The sequence below is a fragment of the Callospermophilus lateralis genome, chromosome 13 (assembly GCF_048772815.1).
Source record: "Callospermophilus lateralis isolate mCalLat2 chromosome 13, mCalLat2.hap1, whole genome shotgun sequence".
NCBI classification, from domain to species: domain Eukaryota; kingdom Metazoa; phylum Chordata; class Mammalia; order Rodentia; family Sciuridae; genus Callospermophilus; species Callospermophilus lateralis.
Genome location: NC_135317.1, coordinates 29607649 through 29625181, shown reverse-complemented (window position 1 = coordinate 29625181; position 17533 = coordinate 29607649). Strand labels below are relative to the sequence as shown.

General features: G+C 44.7%; 1 protein-coding gene across 2 annotated transcripts in view; it reads right to left on the bottom strand.

The window, feature by feature from the left end:
* Positions 1–17533, bottom strand: part of Camk1d (calcium/calmodulin dependent protein kinase ID) — a 380162-nt gene that overhangs the window by 30086 nt on the left and 332543 nt on the right. For both annotated transcript variants that reach the window (XM_076831572.1, XM_076831573.1), the window contains exons 5-6: positions 16893–17019; positions 1350–1425 (exon numbers count right to left, since the gene is read on the bottom strand). In XM_076831572.1, the coding sequence (XP_076687687.1) occupies positions 1350–1425; positions 16893–17019 (203 nt within the window). The remainder of the gene's footprint in view (positions 1–1349; positions 1426–16892; positions 17020–17533) is intronic.

Genomic DNA, 17533 nt, shown 5'->3' with positions numbered 1-17533 from the left:
AAATAGATAAAATTCTCCTGCAATAATGGCAAGAATGTACAGGAACCGTCACCTGAGTCCACAGTAAACTACAAAAGCTACCCAGTGGAATGCTGTTATAGAAAGACCATTTGCTTCCTAGATAATGAGGCATGGCCAATGGGCAGGGGGTTGTTCCTATCATTCCAGGAGAATAGGACATTACATACTGTCAGAACCTTCTCCAGTCCCAATCTCCTAAGTCCTTCTTTGCGTATAGGGGGCTCTATTTGTACCTTCCTTGGGGATGATGAGGAGGGGGATTAATTTCCATTCAATTTCAGAAACTAGTTGGCCTAAATCCACCCTAAAAGTTGGTCACAAAGTAAGCATTTGAAAGTACAAACTGCAAAAAGAAATTGCAATTAAAAATAGCTTTATGGTAGACTTCAGCAAAACAAAATATAATGATAAAAAACAAATACCTAATCCTAAAATAATTACAACAAGTATATCATTTAGGACTCCATTTCCTGGGTATGGAGATAAGGCATCTAAAAAGAATTGAGGAATCCAAAGGTAAAATTCTAAATTTTCATCATGATTTTTCCGAATTGCAATTTCTTTGGAATATGTCCTACTATTTTCATAGTGATTGGTATTCTACCTGCCCACCCCCCGAAAACAAAACAAAACAAAACAAAAACTAAGAGGGCATATGAAAAGATTTTCAATGTTATTAATTACTGGGGAAATAGAAATCAAAACCAAAATGAGATATTAGTTCCTACTCACCAGGATAGCTATAATAGAAAAACTGGAAAGTGTAAGCATTGGCATGGACCTAGAGAAATTGGAACCTTGTACACTGCTGGTGGGAAGGTAAGTGGATGCTGTTGCTATAGAAACTACTAGTGGTTTCCTTGAGAGCTAGACATAGAATTATCATATAATTATATTATCATATAATTCTATGACCCAGCAATTCCATTTCTAGATTTATATGCCCCAAAGAATTGAAAGCAGGGAATTGAACAGATATTTGTATAGCCATAATCACAACATAATTCACAAGGGTCAAAAGACAGAAGCACAAATAAAAAATTTTTTTAAAAAGAAGAAACTCAAATGTCCATTGATGGATAAATGGATAAACCAAGGGCGGTAGGTAGATATAGTCATATATTAGCCTCAAAAAGGAAGGAAATCTAAAATGCTACAACATGGATGAACCTCAAGAACTTTAGGATAAGTGAAATAAGCCAGGCACAGAAAGACAAATACTGAATGATCCCACGTATACGAGGTCCACAGAATAGTACAATTCATAGAGACAGAGGTAGAGGGCAGCAGCCCAGGGAGGAGGAGCCCGGGCAGCAATCAATACTTACAAGATGTAGGCGATGACTCCGATGGACCAGCAGTCAACGGCTTTGCTGTAAGGTTTCTGGGCCAGAACTTCAGGAGCTGTGGGATGATAAAGAAGAGAAACAGGCCTGATCATTTAAATGTCTGGGACTGAAGATGCTTATTAGGACTCTTTCCCCACTGTATGTTATTCACACTGAACTCTCCATGAGTTTGAAAACTGCGTTGAGGGCTGAGGTGTAGCTCAGAGGTAGAGTATGTAGGGGCTTAGCATAAACAAGGCCCTGGTTTTGATCCCCAGCAGAAAAAAAAAAAAAAAGATACTAAATATAAAAATTGAGTAGAGAGATAGGACCCATTTTATTTGTTGACTTTTCTAACTAGAAAAACAATTGAAGATGTGTGTGTGTGTGTGTGTGTGTGTGTGTGTGTGTGTGTGTTTGACTAGAGATGATCAATCCATCAGCAAATCCTTCCTAGATGGCTATTCCATGACAGTGCCGGGCTCAGCACTAAAGCTCAGCCCAGCCTGCCACGAGAAGTTACCCTCAGTGTGGGGTCTGGAGGATGTGTCTGCGCCTCAAATTGACTCAAGGCAAATTTGTGGCCCTGAGTAGGTGCCCCGGGGACACAAAGGCAAAGGGCCCTGCCTCTGCCTTCATGGACTCTCAATGAGATTTGAGGTTTGGGGTGAGCTACTCATCAGTACTCTCATTTTGTTTGCTCACTTTTGAAGCAGGAAAAATGTGATTGAATCTCACTTTTCTTGAACCTAATCCACCATCCCAGCAAGAGCCACCCCTCCTCAAGGCTTGGGCTCACTTGTACTATTCCTGCCCTCCCTGTTCCAGGCTGTGGGCTCCGGCCCAGAGTCAGAGAAACCACCCAGTGTTTAGGGACCAGCGGCATCTGGTGTGGTTGGCGCTCCACGCAGGCTTATGCTGAGTACATACATAGGAGACAGTGAGTCTTACGGGCAAGTCAACATCTCCTCTCTCCCCAAAGGTGTCTTTGGTACACACTTCCCAGAACAATTAAAAGGATACAGAAAATAAAAACCGTGTTGCTCTTATTTGGAATTGTGTGTTCTCTGAGCTTTGGCTGCATGAACCCACTAACATCCTGACCATCATTATTCCCAAATTATAGGTGATGACACAGAGACACTGAGAAGTCAAGTAACTTGGCCAACGTAATATGGCTGGAAAGTGGCCTCTACATCCATTTCCTCTGGAGGTACCTAACCCCTATTAAGTGCCTGTCGTCACCTGGGGCCTGTGTTAATCATTCATAAATATTTTCTACTTGAATCCTTTCAAGAAGTCTGAGGATCACCATGATCTGCACTTCAGAGATAAAGAAACTGAGCCACAGAGAAGCTAAGTAATTTGTCCCATGTCAAACAGCTATACATAGAAGAGCTAGAATTTGCAACCAGGTCAGTCTGACCCTTGATCTGGCTCTTTTACTAGAACATACAGTTTGAGAAGAAAAGAGTTGCTTTCAGTCTCTAAGAAAAGTCCTCTTGCAGAAAAATCAACAGGGAAATCCTCTCTTTCATTCTGTTGAAAATAAAAACCTTCCTAAGCAAGAATAGGAAGGTATACAAACTATTGTTTAGTGTCTCTGTTCATGAGAGGCAAATAACATCCATAGATGATTCCCAAATCTAATTTTAGGTTTGAGTCCTAAATTCCTCCAAACCTCTTATCTGATTTTTTTAAAAAAATGAGAGCATAAGAAATATAGTTGCATACCCTTTCTTGGCTATGCTCACCCTCAGTGCACTAGTAAAAGGAGGGACAGAGCCATATAGTCACCAACCAGAGAAGTAGTCCCTGGACAACTGTCCAAATTGAGGCTCCTTTATCCTCCAACTGCGAAGAGCATATTTCTCAGACTCTTCAGTTATGGGAATTGACAAAGAGAAGTGGCCACACTGGCATAGATGGTCCAAGAAGTGACTGAACTCTCAAGGACTTTCCAGGGCCATCCTGTGGCACAATGGAAAGGAGGCCCTAAAGCACCCGCTGGCCACTTTCCCCTCCCTCAGAGCTGCTGCAGATCTTGGGAGAGCAGAGCCACGCTGGTGGGGCAGAGGCCCTGAGCCCTCACTGGAATCCACAGGGTGTTAGCAAGATGGCCAGCCAATCTGCTTTAGTTACTCCACTGACCCAGGTGTCAAATGGCACAGAGTCACAGGGAGTCAGCCCAAGGTGCAAAGCACAAAATGTCACACACCAGGTACCCAATGGTGACAGGCACACAGGAGAGCAGTGCAGAAAGGGAAGCCATGGACACTTCTGACAGCTGCTACCAGGGTATGAGCAGGGATTGGGCCCATGTCCTGAGCCTCCATGTATGCACTGAGAGTGGACAAAAACCATAGTCCCTGAAAAACTGGCATCTCTCCTAGGATCAGTTCATACTGGCCTCCCTAAAAGAAGATCCTCCTCCTGCTTGTCTACTGAAAAAAGGACTGCACTGGCCACCATTCACACACTGGGGAAAATGTTTGTACATCAAACATTTCACCTGGGGTTGGAGCTTAGTGGCAGAGCACTTGCCTAGCATGTGTGAGGCACTGGGTTTGATTCTCAGCACTGCATATAAATAAATAAAATAAAGGTCAATTCATATAAATCATTTCAACTTCAGTCCAGCAAATTCACCAACATACTGGGCAGTTGTTCAAGACATGGCCAAGACTTGAAAAGCAAGTGGCTGATTTTTATGTAGCTTGGAGTTTGGATGTTACATGAGATGTTAAATAGATCCTTGCAGCCATAGACTACACTTAAGTAAGTCCTAGATTGTAAGATGCTGCTTAAATGATGAAGTTCATAACATCAAATATGTGGTTAAAAACAATTTCTGGTTTGGATCAGTAACATGGATATTAGGGGGAAAGTTCTAAGTTATAAATAAATATTAGGATAATAATATTGTGTGCAGAAATCCATGTATTTGTGCCAAACTTTTCTTGTTCTCTTTGTTGTATTGTATCTGGGTTATGTCTACAATATAATTTAAAAAAAAATATTGTTTTGATTTTTTCTTTGTTTGGGTTTTTAAGTTTTTTGAGACATGACCTTGCTAAATTTCAGAGGCTGGCCTTAAACTTGCGATCCTCCTGCCTCAGTCTTCCAAGCCCCTGGGATTATAGGTGTGTGCCTCGTAGCCTGGCTAACGTACAATTACTTTTTAACCAACTGTCTGTGAGAAAAGCGTCTGCATTCTGGTGAGGATCTTAATTGTACTTGGAAACAAATTGCAGGGGCGAAGACACAAGTGTAACGTCATGATAAAAGATAAAGCAAACAGCTTCAGAAGTAACATTCCCATCACCTTCAAATACTCTGAAAACTGAATAACGACCCATACGACAATGGCCTGAATTCTAATTCGACTGTAATGTGATTGCAGGAACCAAGTATTCTTTGGAACCCTGTTTGAGAAAGCCTACCTGGATCATTTCCAAGAGCTTCTTTTCATCTCATAAGCATTCTTGAAAAAAAGATAAATTCTCAGACAGTCTTTAAAACCCTGGCGATGTAATGTGCCCACCAAATCATGGTGAACTCCCAGACCTGGAGGATAGTTTTGCTTGCTCCCCTCCCGTGATCTGGAATTGGCTCTGCTGTTTCATCCATCTGTTGAATTGGCCGGGCTGTTTTGGGCTGACTGACTCCCATTTTCCTGGTTCCTTTCAGCACTGGGGAGTTCACGTCTCCCTCTGATCTTTACAGAGGTCAGTTTTCATGGTGAGAACCAGTTAAACTCCTTGGTATTGTGACATTGGTCTCACGCTGCTTGGCATGAATTCCTCAGAAATTCTAAAATACGGCAAGCATCCACTTCGACAAACTTTGGGAAGACAAATGAATTCCCAGGCCCACGAGGGGCAGAACACAGTCTATCCAGGGCCTTGGAAAATGACAAGGCTCTCTGGGCCACGCCCTCTCAAGGCTGCCTGGAGATGCCGAGGAACTGCTTCATAAAGGAGAAATAACGTTTTCCTTCAAGAATCCCAATGTGGCAGGAGGCCCTGGCAAGGACTCCCCACCAAAAGAGGGAGACTTTCAATTGGAATAACTTCACTGAAGCTCTTGACCAAGACAGTAGCTATTAAAAGACTCCTGGTTAGTGGAGAGGCCATTAGCCGCCAGGCAAAGCAGGAAAGGGTTTATTTTCCTGGCACAGCCCACAGTTGAAGGGACAGCCACACCAGTGGAGAGGGGCACATGCATCCCTCCTTCTGTGGATGATGTAACCAAGTCCCTGGGGGCTGTCGGGTCCTGTAAAGAGACTCACCCACTTGGAGTTGTTGAAACGGGCAGATGCAAAGTAAATGGCAGGTCTAACCTAATCATCTCTTAGGCTTGGCCAAAGCCAGCCCTTTAGACTTCGAGAGAGGGAGGCTGGGGTGGGGAAGCTCTGAGTGTCATACAAGGCATGATGGTCGGCTTCCCAGGTCCATTGGCTCAAATCCTACAACACGCTAGCCACCTGTGATTCCCAATGTGTCTTAGACACCCTTTACTGCTGTGTGTGACTCGCACTGTCAAACAGCAGACTTGAAGACACTGGAGAACAGGGCCCTGCTCTAATCACTGCCGTTGAGGGCTAAGCACATTCCAGTGGTTAACATGTGGTTATCAACTGAACCCAATCAAGTCACCACACATGCCATTATTTCTACGGAAAGATGTTTTCCAAATTCCATATATATCAGAGCTACCAATAAATTTAACTGTACCAAATATTTTTGGCGAGCAGGTACAGGAAAAACAAAATAGAGAAAAAAAGACAAACTGATTTTTGGAAAGCCAGCAATGATATATTGGGATATCCCTATATTAAGTAAAGGCTAAATTGACCTCTAAATATATTTGCATGACTGATGAGTTCTGACAGGGATCGGGGCCTTAAAAGAAACAGAACTCTCCCAATTCTCTACAAATGGATATGTTGGTCACTCAGGCTACTCTTCTTTTAAAACTCTTAAAGGGATTTCAGAATTATTAGGTTTAAAACTAATAGGCCAAGCTATTCTGTTCTATGTGTGGCCAGAACCACCATCCTGTTCGGATCTCAGGTGCTATTCCTGTTGGAAACTTCCTTAGTTGACATCTATAAATCCAAGCTCATCTCCATGTGAACCCTGCAGCCTCAGCAGAGCATCCCCTGAACCCTCAGAGATCTCAGGTGGTACCCTGAGTCCCCGGGCCTAACTCGGGCAATTTAGAAAACAGTAGGTTTAGAATTTTAAATAACTGGATTTACTACTGTGAGATCTGCCTCCAACCCACTTATGGAAAATTCCAGTTCGTGGGCAATGTCTTCTATAAACCAAGCTATTTTATGTGGATTTACAGGAAGTATTCTTGGTAAAGGGAAGGACTCCAGAGATTTGGGGAAGGGGGAAAAAAAAAAGAATTTCCGGAAGCTTTCATTTTGTTTAAAAAAAAAAACCTTAATTGCTGATTTTCCTGACCGAAGGGAAGAGAAGAAAACGGAGAAGGCAGAGAGCCTTCTGGGGGTGGGGCACTGTAAGCAATCTTCCTGAATTCATAAAGTAGAAAAAGAAGTTTCCCTTTTCCTGAGCACCCAAGCACATGCCACAGAGCAGTTTCTGATGGGAGGGTGCAGGGAACCAGAAGGCCTCACCCTGTTACTAAATTCACGGTCAAGGTGATTCATTCTCCTCTTTGGATATTTGATCTATGCTTCCTCTCAGGACTTCAAAGATGACGGGGCTGGAACACAATGAGGAGGGAGCAGCCCCAACAGGACCTGGAAAATATTTCTCCCTTTATTCAATCATTTAACCAATAGTGAGCGAAGGGCCTCCCTGGGCCCCTCCCTGGGGTGGAGCAGCAGACCCTGGCTCCAGTCTTGTAGGGAGCTCAGCCACAAACCACAGAAGTAACCAGGGACCAGCTGTAGCTGCAGCCAGGGAAGAGGCTGAGGCCAAGACAGAGGAGCCCAGCAGGCAAGATGGGAGAGGTGTTTTTGATTTTTAAGTCAAATTATTCTGAATGAAACTCTAAAAGTACTGATTTTACTCTAAATAAAAACCTATGCTCTCAGTTCCTGGATTGAATCAGAGGACCGAATTAAGACGAGGCTCTGTGCCAGTATATCTTAAAAAATGATCTGTTCCTGCCTCAGTTTCCCCTCTTTGGGGGCACCTACATTCTGTCCTAGAGTGCCTTCATGGGAATGAACTTGCGCTCAGCTGGGGAGCTGCCTGTGAGGCCTCCTCTTAAGAAATACCATTAGATACAACTTCAGAGCTAGACACTTGGGTCACAGGCGGTCTGCCAGACCTTCAGGAAGAGGTGAGAAGAAACACAGCCCCCAGACAGGTGTTGTGGCACACAACACCTATAATCCCAGCTACTTGGGAGGCTGAGGCAGGAGGATTGCAAGTTTGAGGTCAGCCTGGACAATTTGGTGAGACCCTGTCTCAAAGAAAAAAAGAAAAAGAAAGAAGGAAAGAAACACAGTTCCCCTTGCTGGTGATGAGAGACAGTTGTCTAAATCCAATTTCAAAAAAAAATCAGTGGCACTGCAGGTCAGAGAGGTGCTTTCCTTTAAACAATGGGAGAGAAAGATGACAGTGGCCTGCTCGGAGAAGGTGACTAACAATTTTAGAGATCAAGGAGAACCAACACTAGCTTTTGTCTTGTTAGAACGCAGACATACATTTCTGGGGAGAATTTGGCTCTAGGAAGAATTTCACCATCACAGGACGCGATGTTGGAAGTGCCTGGTGGGGTTTGCTTCCTGGCAGTAGAATTGTCCGAAGCAGGGACATTAGAGAGAAGGAAAAATTTCACATAAAGAGGGGCTTTCCTGTGAATGCCGTAGTAAACAGCTATTGCTTCCTCCACATTTAGAGTTTTGTGATGTGGATTGGGGGCAAATTGGATACAGCTGAAATACAGAGTCATTCATTCCTTGCCCATGGCCTCTCCTCCACCCAGAGTCTCAGAAGAGGAGTGGAAGGTTCTTGGGACAGCTCTGATCTCTTCCTGCAGGTATAGATTCCTTTGCCGTTTTTCATTCTTCACCGACAGCTGTAATTTACTACAACTGTCTTGCTAAGGAGCAGTACTCTGATTTTCCTAGTAGCCTCTTAAATTTTACCACAGGTCTGGAAAGTCCCCATGAAAGCACTCTTCTGGTTTGGTAATTACCATGCTGATCTGAGCTGGGATTACTGTCAAATGCTACCTAAGCCAAGACGCAGCTGGTGGGTGGAAGAGCGAGGCTGAGGACTGGGAAGGGAGTGGTGGGGTTTGGGGGGAAGCTGGGATTTTGAAATATGGGAGAGACTTGGAATCCGGTGGGCTGGAGGACATAAATGTCTAAGTAAGGCATTTCAGGGTGACATGGCAAAGATAACTCTTCTGCACGATCCTTGCAGGTGCTCCAAGAATTTAGCCTCCCACTTGTCTGGTTTGTGACCATTAGTGATGGTTACTTTGCACTTAGGTCAATCCTGACTTTTGAAACCTGACAAGAAGCAACAATTAAAATTAAGAAGATTCCTATAGTCATCCCAATGTTTTGGGTGCAGAGGGAGAAGGAAGAGAAGAAGAAGAAGAAGAAGGAAGGAGGAGGAGGAGGAGGAAGAGGAGCCACAAAATGCTGCTGACCCTCCTTCCCATCACAACAAAACGGTACCAGTTCAGAAACTGTGAACTCCATCCCAACATCAAGTGTTTCGAGGAGAATCACTAGAATAATTCCAGCAGGATAGATGGTGCTTTAGAAACGCTGCATTGAGAGGGGAAAAGGAGGGGATAAAAAGGGATATTTGTAGGACTGGGGATATAGCTCAGTTGGTAGGGTGCTTGCCTTGCATGCACAAGGCCCTGGGTTCAATCTCCAGCCATGCACACACATACAGAGTGATTTAGAGGTAAGGGTGTAGCTCATGGTGGAGTCCTGGGTTTGATTGCTGGCCCCACCTCCGCCCTCCAAAAAAGATTTATCATAATTGTACATGTGGAAGGGGCTTCTCAAAGGCAAGATTTATCCTAATGATGAACTTTTGGTGCCTATCCATGTTTGCTTGTGTCCAGGAAGAGACCCCACAAGTCTCTCCAGGCAGGGAGCCCTCTCCTCTGTAAAAATGGGGTGGAAGCAGCACCTGGTGTTGCATCTCACACATGTTATGGTGTGAGATGCTCCCTGTGGGCTGTCACCAAGTGGCTGCTGACAAGGAAGGAAAGAGAACATTCTTATCTGGATCCTCCGCCTACTCCTCTGCCCCTAGGACAATTTATCAGTTACATAAAATCCCTGTTTCAACATTAACAGTCTGAGAGGAGGACAGCAATGATGTAATGCTTCCAATCAGGACTAAAATATGGCACTTAGGGGGGAAACGGTGAAAACCAAGCTCTGCCAGGGGCGGGGGTACCACCACACTGAAGATGAGCTTTAAAGGGCTGGGACAGAGAAGCTATGAGGGTCATGAAAAGAACAGAGATTATCAGGCTTTCGAGGACAGAAATGGGTGATGGCCATCAACTTAATTCAATTTCTTCTCGTCTGTTCTGAGTGAAGATAAGAAAATGACTGCCATTCTCCTTGACATGTGGATACTTACATACTTCAAAGACACAAAGTCACATATCTATAGAAACACATAATATTAGAACAGAGGAAAAAAATCACAAGGGGACACGTAGTTCAGCCTGTTTACTTTACATAAGAGAAACTGAGAGCCCTGGTGTTTAAGTCAAGAGCCTTGACCTCTCTCGGACCAAACCAATGGCAGGGAGACTCACATTCAGGTCCTCTGCTGTGACGGCCACCAACTACACTTTGCCACCTGGAGGCTGGAGGTCCCCATTCCCATGCCGTGGTTTTCAAGAGCTCATCCTAATCTCAAGTCTCACATCAAGTTCTAAAAATGCAGCGGTCCCTGCATTAAGGGCATTCCTCTAACTGGACGAAAATACACTCTGAGCACGCTGACCAACTGTTCTCCATCTCCAATTAGAGAAGAGGAAGACGAAACGTGCTTAAACTATTTTAGACAAGTTCAGTCAGAGACAGACTAAAGAGGGCCGCCATGGTGTGCCCTGCCCTGACAGCCCCAGTAACTTAGCCATCAGCCACCGTCTCCAGAACCAAGATGGGGTTCTCCTACTTCCAGGTAACGTCCAATCCCGAAACAGTTGCTCTGCCCTCCAAAGGAAATACTGATCAGTCAGCACTCAACAAGGCTTCAGGAAAAAAAAAAAAAATTCACTTAGCTCAGAAACATCACAAAGCTGTTAAAAACCTCCATCACTAGCCTCCTCTCTCTAAAGTAAAGATGGGGAAATCACCCTGGTAGGAGAGCAACATGATGCCTTTCTCTTGAAGACACTTTGACACTGGATGTATAGACAAAGATTTAAAGTTCTGTTGAAAGAGTTTAGTTTTCTTTCTGGTTTCAGAGGATCTGAGCAATCCTATCAGTGTGCAAATTGCAACATTAAGGAAAAAAAAAAAACCATCAGGCTCTTCTCTACTAAACCTGAGTACATCTGTCATCTCGATCTCTTTTATCAATTACATGATTGAAACACATGCATTCTGTCATTTACTATTGATGTTCAGTGAGTCAAGAGAATACATTTGGATATTTAAATTAATGTAATTGAGCAGGCAATGTAAATAATATACTAAATTTCTTAGCTCTGAATTTTGCTTCTTATTGATGTCAACAAAGGGAATGTTATTCTTGACTTCAATTAAATGGATTCCATATCCAGGTCAATATTATATTGACAGCTAGCATGTTGTTCTGAGAAGCTAATTTCCACCAGATGGGTCCATCGCTTCTCCTAAATTATCAGCAATTACTAATCTGTACCAGCTTTATCTCCAAGCCTGCTCATTTCTCCAGATCCTACAAGTAGCAGATGGTGACTCTGAGCCTCTGTTCCCCTGCTTCTTCACATTGCTAACTGTCCATATCTTTCTATCCTTCCTTCAAATTCCATTTTCTCCACGAGTTTTTCCCCCTGGTTATTCCAGCCCTTGGCAATCCCTCTTATACCTGCATTTTCAAGTTGCTTCTGAAGTACGTGAGTCAGATCATATTTGAAACATGCTACCATACAAGTATCTGTACTGCACACTTGCCACGTTCTATTGGGGAACCTCTAGATAGAGCCAGCCCTCCAAGCGGCCTGCAGCAGGCACACAGTGACCTGGCTGGAGGGATGTCTCAATCCCCTATCAGTGAAATGACTTTTGTCTCCACGGGCCACGGCTCCCAATAAAATCCTAGCAGCTGCTACACATAAAAGGGCAAAGTTCAAAGTGCTTAGATTCCTGTTGCCTTCTCCTAGAGCACCGCGTGCTTGAGGGTCACTGGGGGAAAACAGTTCTGCTTCATTGTCTCTTCATTATTGTTAGAGAGTTCCTTTAAATTAAAGTAATAACTTGATATTATAGTAATAACTATTAAGCTGAAGAGTCATTTAGATAATAGCAATAATAAAACAAGGTTTCACAAATTGAAACCAACACTTCTAACTATAATGAGTTTGAACTAAAGCTGTAAAGCTGTAGAAGCCATGGTGGGGGGGGCGCGTTTTTTTGTACGGCATACACAAATTTGTTTTTAAATCTGAATGTGCCAGGCTGGGAGCAGACAGAAACCCCCAGGGCACACAGCTGAAGAACTGTCTGGCATGTTTGAGAACAAGAGGGCTGTGCTGTGCCTTCTGGAGAATATTCCTCCATTGGACAAACTTAGTTCAGGCATGAGTGATAGTGCTGTCAGCTCTGCCTCCAGTGTTAATGAACCAACAATGTGTGTTTAAAAAGTGATTTTAACAGAAACACACATAAAACAAGGTCATGTGCTGACCAGTTGACGAAAATGTTGTGACCAGAATGTTGTGACCCAGCAATCTGAACAACTCAGAAGCAAACTCATTTGCAATCTGCTCAATTCTCAGGCTTTTCCCCTGCAATTGAAGGCAACAGCCCCCTTCTGGATGTTCAGGCTGGAAAACCTCGAATTATCCTTGACTTCTCTCACCAAAACCCCACTTCCAATATCTCAGAAAATCTTCATGACCTTGACTTGGGAATATATTTGGAATCAGACAGCGTCTCATCACTTCTGTTGTTACCAACTTGGTCCAGGCCCATATTATTTCAGCCCTTCTAACTGGTCTCTCTTCTCCCACCCTGGCCCCTCCCCACTGTCATCTATCCTGATCCCAGGCTCCATCCCAGGAGGATCCTGTTAAAAATCAGATCGTGTCCTCCCTTAACTTAGCGCCTCCAATGGCTGGGCATCATCCTGAGCAAAAGCCAAAGTCTCTACAGTGATTTCCAAGTCCTGGTTTGTACACCTGCTGCCCCTGACTTCTCTGGTCTTCTCTTCCTCACCCCCTGTTCATGCTAGTCCTTGCTCTTTTCTCACATACTTCTGCTTTAAGGCCATGACACTGTGCTCGGGTGTGTTGCCTCCAATATCAACATGGTCAGCTCCTTCAATATATATATTTTTTTGGTATAGGGATTAAACTTAGGGGCTTTAACCACTGAGCAACATTCCCAGCCCTTTTTTATATTTTATTTAGAGACAGGGTCTTGCTGAATTGCTTAGGGCCTTGCTAAGTTAGTGAGGCTGGGTTTGAACTCAAGATCCTTCTGCCTCAGCCTCCTGAGCTGCTAGGATTATAGGTATGCGCCACCGTGCCTAGCTAGCTCCTTCACTTCTGTCAAATCTTTACCCTGTGTCACCTTAATGATGGCTGCCTGATCACACCCCTACACAGGCATGTGCACACATGCACACCCTATCCTCTCCACCACTTTATCTCTCCCGGTAGTACTTACTGCCATCTAACAGATACATTAATTTACTCAGCTTTTGGCCTGTCTCCCTCCCCCTTGAAGGCAAGGGCCAGAAAGGTGAGGATTTTTGTCTGGTTTTCTCTTTTTTCTTTCTACTGATGCATTTCCAATGCCTCAAAGAGAAGGAAGGCACAAAATCACCAATTCTCCCATGGAGGATGAATGTCACACTCAACATACACTGTCAAGTTCACCTGACTGCCTGTCTCTCACAACACTGAACATTTTGAAGGCAGAGAGGGTACCTTACTCGGATTTGCATCCAAATCCCAGTCATTGGGATTTAGTGCACAGTAGGAACTAAATAAAGGCATGTTGCATGAATAGAAGGAAAGGAGACAAAGAAAATATGCTAATATTTATGAATTTTGTGCTTTGATTCAAAAAGTCAACAAGTGTCCATACAAAGATGAATAAGAGTCAATCAATGATTGAGAAAAAACCCGTGATGCAGTGGAGAGAGACAAAGATAAACATAAACTCTAAGGCAAGGTAAGCAGAGCCACCATACTGCAAAGGACCAAGGAAAATAATTAGGACAAGATGGGAAAGGATGTGGATTGAAGGAAGCAGCTAAAAGGAGGTTGCATTTCAGCTGGGTTTTGATGGTTGAATAGGAGCTTGCCATGCAGATTATGGGGGCTAGAAATGACTCCAGCTCAGGTTATGACTGGCCAAGGGATGTTGGTGAGGATATGAGCTCTTCCGACAGCTCTGCTCTGAAGTTGAGTCCCCTCCACAGGTTCACTATAAAGTCAGATTCTCCAAGGAGTCTCAATGCTTGGTACAAATGAACAAACCGGAAAGCTACTATATCCCCCACAGTCTTCGTCTCCCTCATCTCCTCAAAGAAAACTCTGTAGCTGATGACAGAATCACCCAATGGCTTGCCCAGCAGCCCTTTAAAGCAGGGGACCCTTCTAAACATTGTTCCTGGATTACTAGTGCCTGACACAGCAGCAAATAGAACCAGCAAATAGATCTTCAGGTGGCAGTCACTTAGAGACACATGGAAACCTCCATTCTGTGGGTTTTTCCAATGGGCAGAGGAGCGAAAATCAATCTAGAAAGTGCTGGAGCTTTCCAACATCAGAGCCCAAAATGAGAACAGTGAGATGCACGTGTAAACACACACAGTCCTGGTCAGAGCATTTAAATCACAGCCCAGGAGCCAAGTCCCTGGAGTGGAAAGTGGACTTCAGGAGTTCCACAGCCTGGGGAAGGTATCCTGGCCTGGGGACCTTGCTGAAAAGAACACAGCCTCGGGACCAGGAGGTGGGCCCCCGTCATGACCTAACAGGCCTTCTTATTTCCCAGTGGCGACAATTCTCTGTGGTTGGAACAGGATCCCTGCCCATCTTTCTCAGAAGCCAGAGGGTAGGCTTGTCTCATTCATTTTTATCTGCTGCTTGCACACCACACACGCCCGCATTTCTGCCCAGCCCCTGGCATACACGTCTCGCTCCACAATCCAAACCCAGCACCTCTCTTCTGTCCTATCCTGGGAGAGAAGACCACTGACTGTGTGCTGCTCTCCCTCACGGCTGCACTGGCCTCTTAAAAATGTTCAGAGCTGCACCAGGTGCGGTGGCGCATGAGCCTGTAATCCCAGCTACTTGGAGGCCGAGGCAGGAGGATCCCAAGTTCAAGGCCGGGCTAGGCAACTTAGGGTGACTCCATCTCAAAATAAAAATACAAAGATTTTGGGATGCAGCTCAGGAGTAGAGTGCCCCTAGGTTCAATCTCCAGGCCCAGAAAAACAACAAAAACTGGCCCCAGCACCTCCCGCTCTCGCTCCTGTGCATAGTCACCAGCCAGGGACATGAGCCTCCCGTGGGAGAGCTCCCCACAGCTTCTCGTCTCTGCCACTTTTATGCCATGTGCCTCCCTCCTTCTCCATCTGCTCCCTTCCCTTCTCTTGTTTTACTACCTATTCCCCTCCCTCTTCGCTTTTCTTCCTTTCTTTGATTTACTCTGAGAATCAAACAGTTGCCAGTTTGATGTGACACTCCAGGCCTTAAAGGGCCATGAAGGGGCTGCAAGTTCGCTGGGAATTTCCCACAGTGCTCTGGTACCTCCGGACCCAGAGTTTGAGGCCAACTCTTCTTAGCTCTCTGGGATGGTTCTATGGTTGGTGCCAAAGATGCACAGGAAGGATGCAAGCCCGGCGGTACTATCTCCTCTTCCTGGGGCTCACCCACTGTCCTCATGGAGAAAGGCCATCAGGGTTGACGTGACAAGAATTCAGCCTTGTTCTCCGTTTTCCAATCTCCTTTCCCCCTTGCTCTCAGATATGGGTGGCTGAGACATACACCCTGTCTTTGGGTGTTTGCACAAGTGCATCTTCTGCCTGGAACCCCACCTTCCTACCTCACCTGTGGCTGGCCTATTCCTGTCACCTATATAAGTGCCCGTGTCTCCTCCTGGTCCTAAAGTCAGTCCTATCTCCTTCTCGCCCTGAGTTACTCTACCATGTGCCCTCAGTTTTATTTTCCTCCTAGCACTCATGATCTGAAATGGTCCCATTTATTTGTTTCTCTCTGTCGCTCCAACTATAAAGCAAGCTTCCGGGAGGGTAGGCTCTGTGTCCACCTTGTTCACAACCTCACCCTTGGGTTCAGAATGAAGTGGGGTTCCCAATAGGCATTGTGCTGAGTGAGTGAACACATGGATATAAACAAAGGTCTCAACATGTTCACCAAGAGTTCTTGCTATGGCGTGGAGAAGTGTCCCCCAGTGGCCTTCGTATTAAAGATCTGGTCGCTAGCTTGTGGTGCTTTGGGGAGGTAATAGAGCATTTACGAGGTAGGGTCTAGCAGGAGGTGTTCTGGTCATTGGTCATGTGCCCTTGAAGGGGATATTCGGACCCCAGTCTTTTCCTCTTTCATGTGTCAGCCATGAGGTGAATGGTTTTGCCACAGGCTCCCCCATGAGGTGCTGCTTCACCACTGTCCCAAAAAGCAACAGGACCAACTGATTATGGACTGCAGCTTCCAAAACTCTAAGTCAAAACAGATCTTTTCCCTTTAGAACCTGACTCTCTTAGACGTTGGTTCCAATAACGAAAAGTTGACCAGTAGTTCCTATGGCCTCCCTCCAGGTCCCGGAAGACAGAAGATGAAGCTCAGTATTCAAGCGATGAGATCTGTCAGTACGTTCTCTGCATTTTGTATGTGTGGCACAGGATCTGCAGTTCTGATTTTAGGAAAAGCTTGAATAATTCCTGGCGTGGCCAGTACAGATCAGGATTGGCTTTTTCAAGAGAATGACTTTATCACAGTTTCAACCAGGTTCCTCATATAAATATTTCCTCTCTGGCTGCCTCTATCTCAACATTTTGAATGTTTTATTGTGTCTGCACCTCATTGTAATCTCAATGTTTCGCAGTAAATCACTCAAAAAATAGATACATGCAATATTTCTGGTATTAGAATCCGGGAATTCATCCAAATTAACTGCAGGCCTCCAGTTCGGCTCCCAATCAAATCAAATAGGATTTATACTCGACTGTTAAAAGGTTTCAGGGGAAATCACTTCCCTGCTAACTTGTTCCAATGTTTTTATTCTTTCCTCAAGAGAAATGAAGGCCAGTGTGATCACATGCCAGACTCGAATGACTAAAAAGACCCAAGGAGTTGACGTGGGGATACACACATACATGCCCATACTCTGCTTACCCACATAGCCGGGGGTTCCACAGGCAGTGGACATTACATCTCCTTTGCCCTCCATTTTTGACAATCCAAAGTCACTGATCATTATTTTGGATTCTTCATCTTGACTATAGTACAACAGATTTTCAGGCTAGAAAAAAAGGAAAAGATGAAAAATATTATTATTATTTTTACAAATCATGTTTAAAGCTGGGTTAAATATGGGAAACTCCTCACCAAACCTCAAAGCCTCTTCACACTTAAGAAAGCCCTTGACCTTTAGGCACAGCAGGTGCACCAATGAAAGCAGCATTGGTAGGCATGGTCCAGAGGGCGGCAGGGAATCTGGCCCAGGGTGTTGAGTGTTTTGCCGACTCATGAAGATTAACCATATTTTAAGGCCATCTAAAAAGCTGATGCTTCTTGGACTTGAGGATTCAGTTCTTGGTTAAGGAAGGGGGCTTCACAGGAAATAAAATCACTTCTGCGGGTGGGTGCTCATCTGTTCCCTTCTTATTAGCAGCCCTTGCCTGCTACTTTTCTCGAATCCCAGGGCCTCTCTCCCTGTCCTCAGCATCCTCCCATGGTGTCCTGTAGTTGTGGCAGATGGGCTGCGTCAGTGCCTGCTGAGACTGTCAGGCACCTGCTCGCTTCCCTCCCTGGGA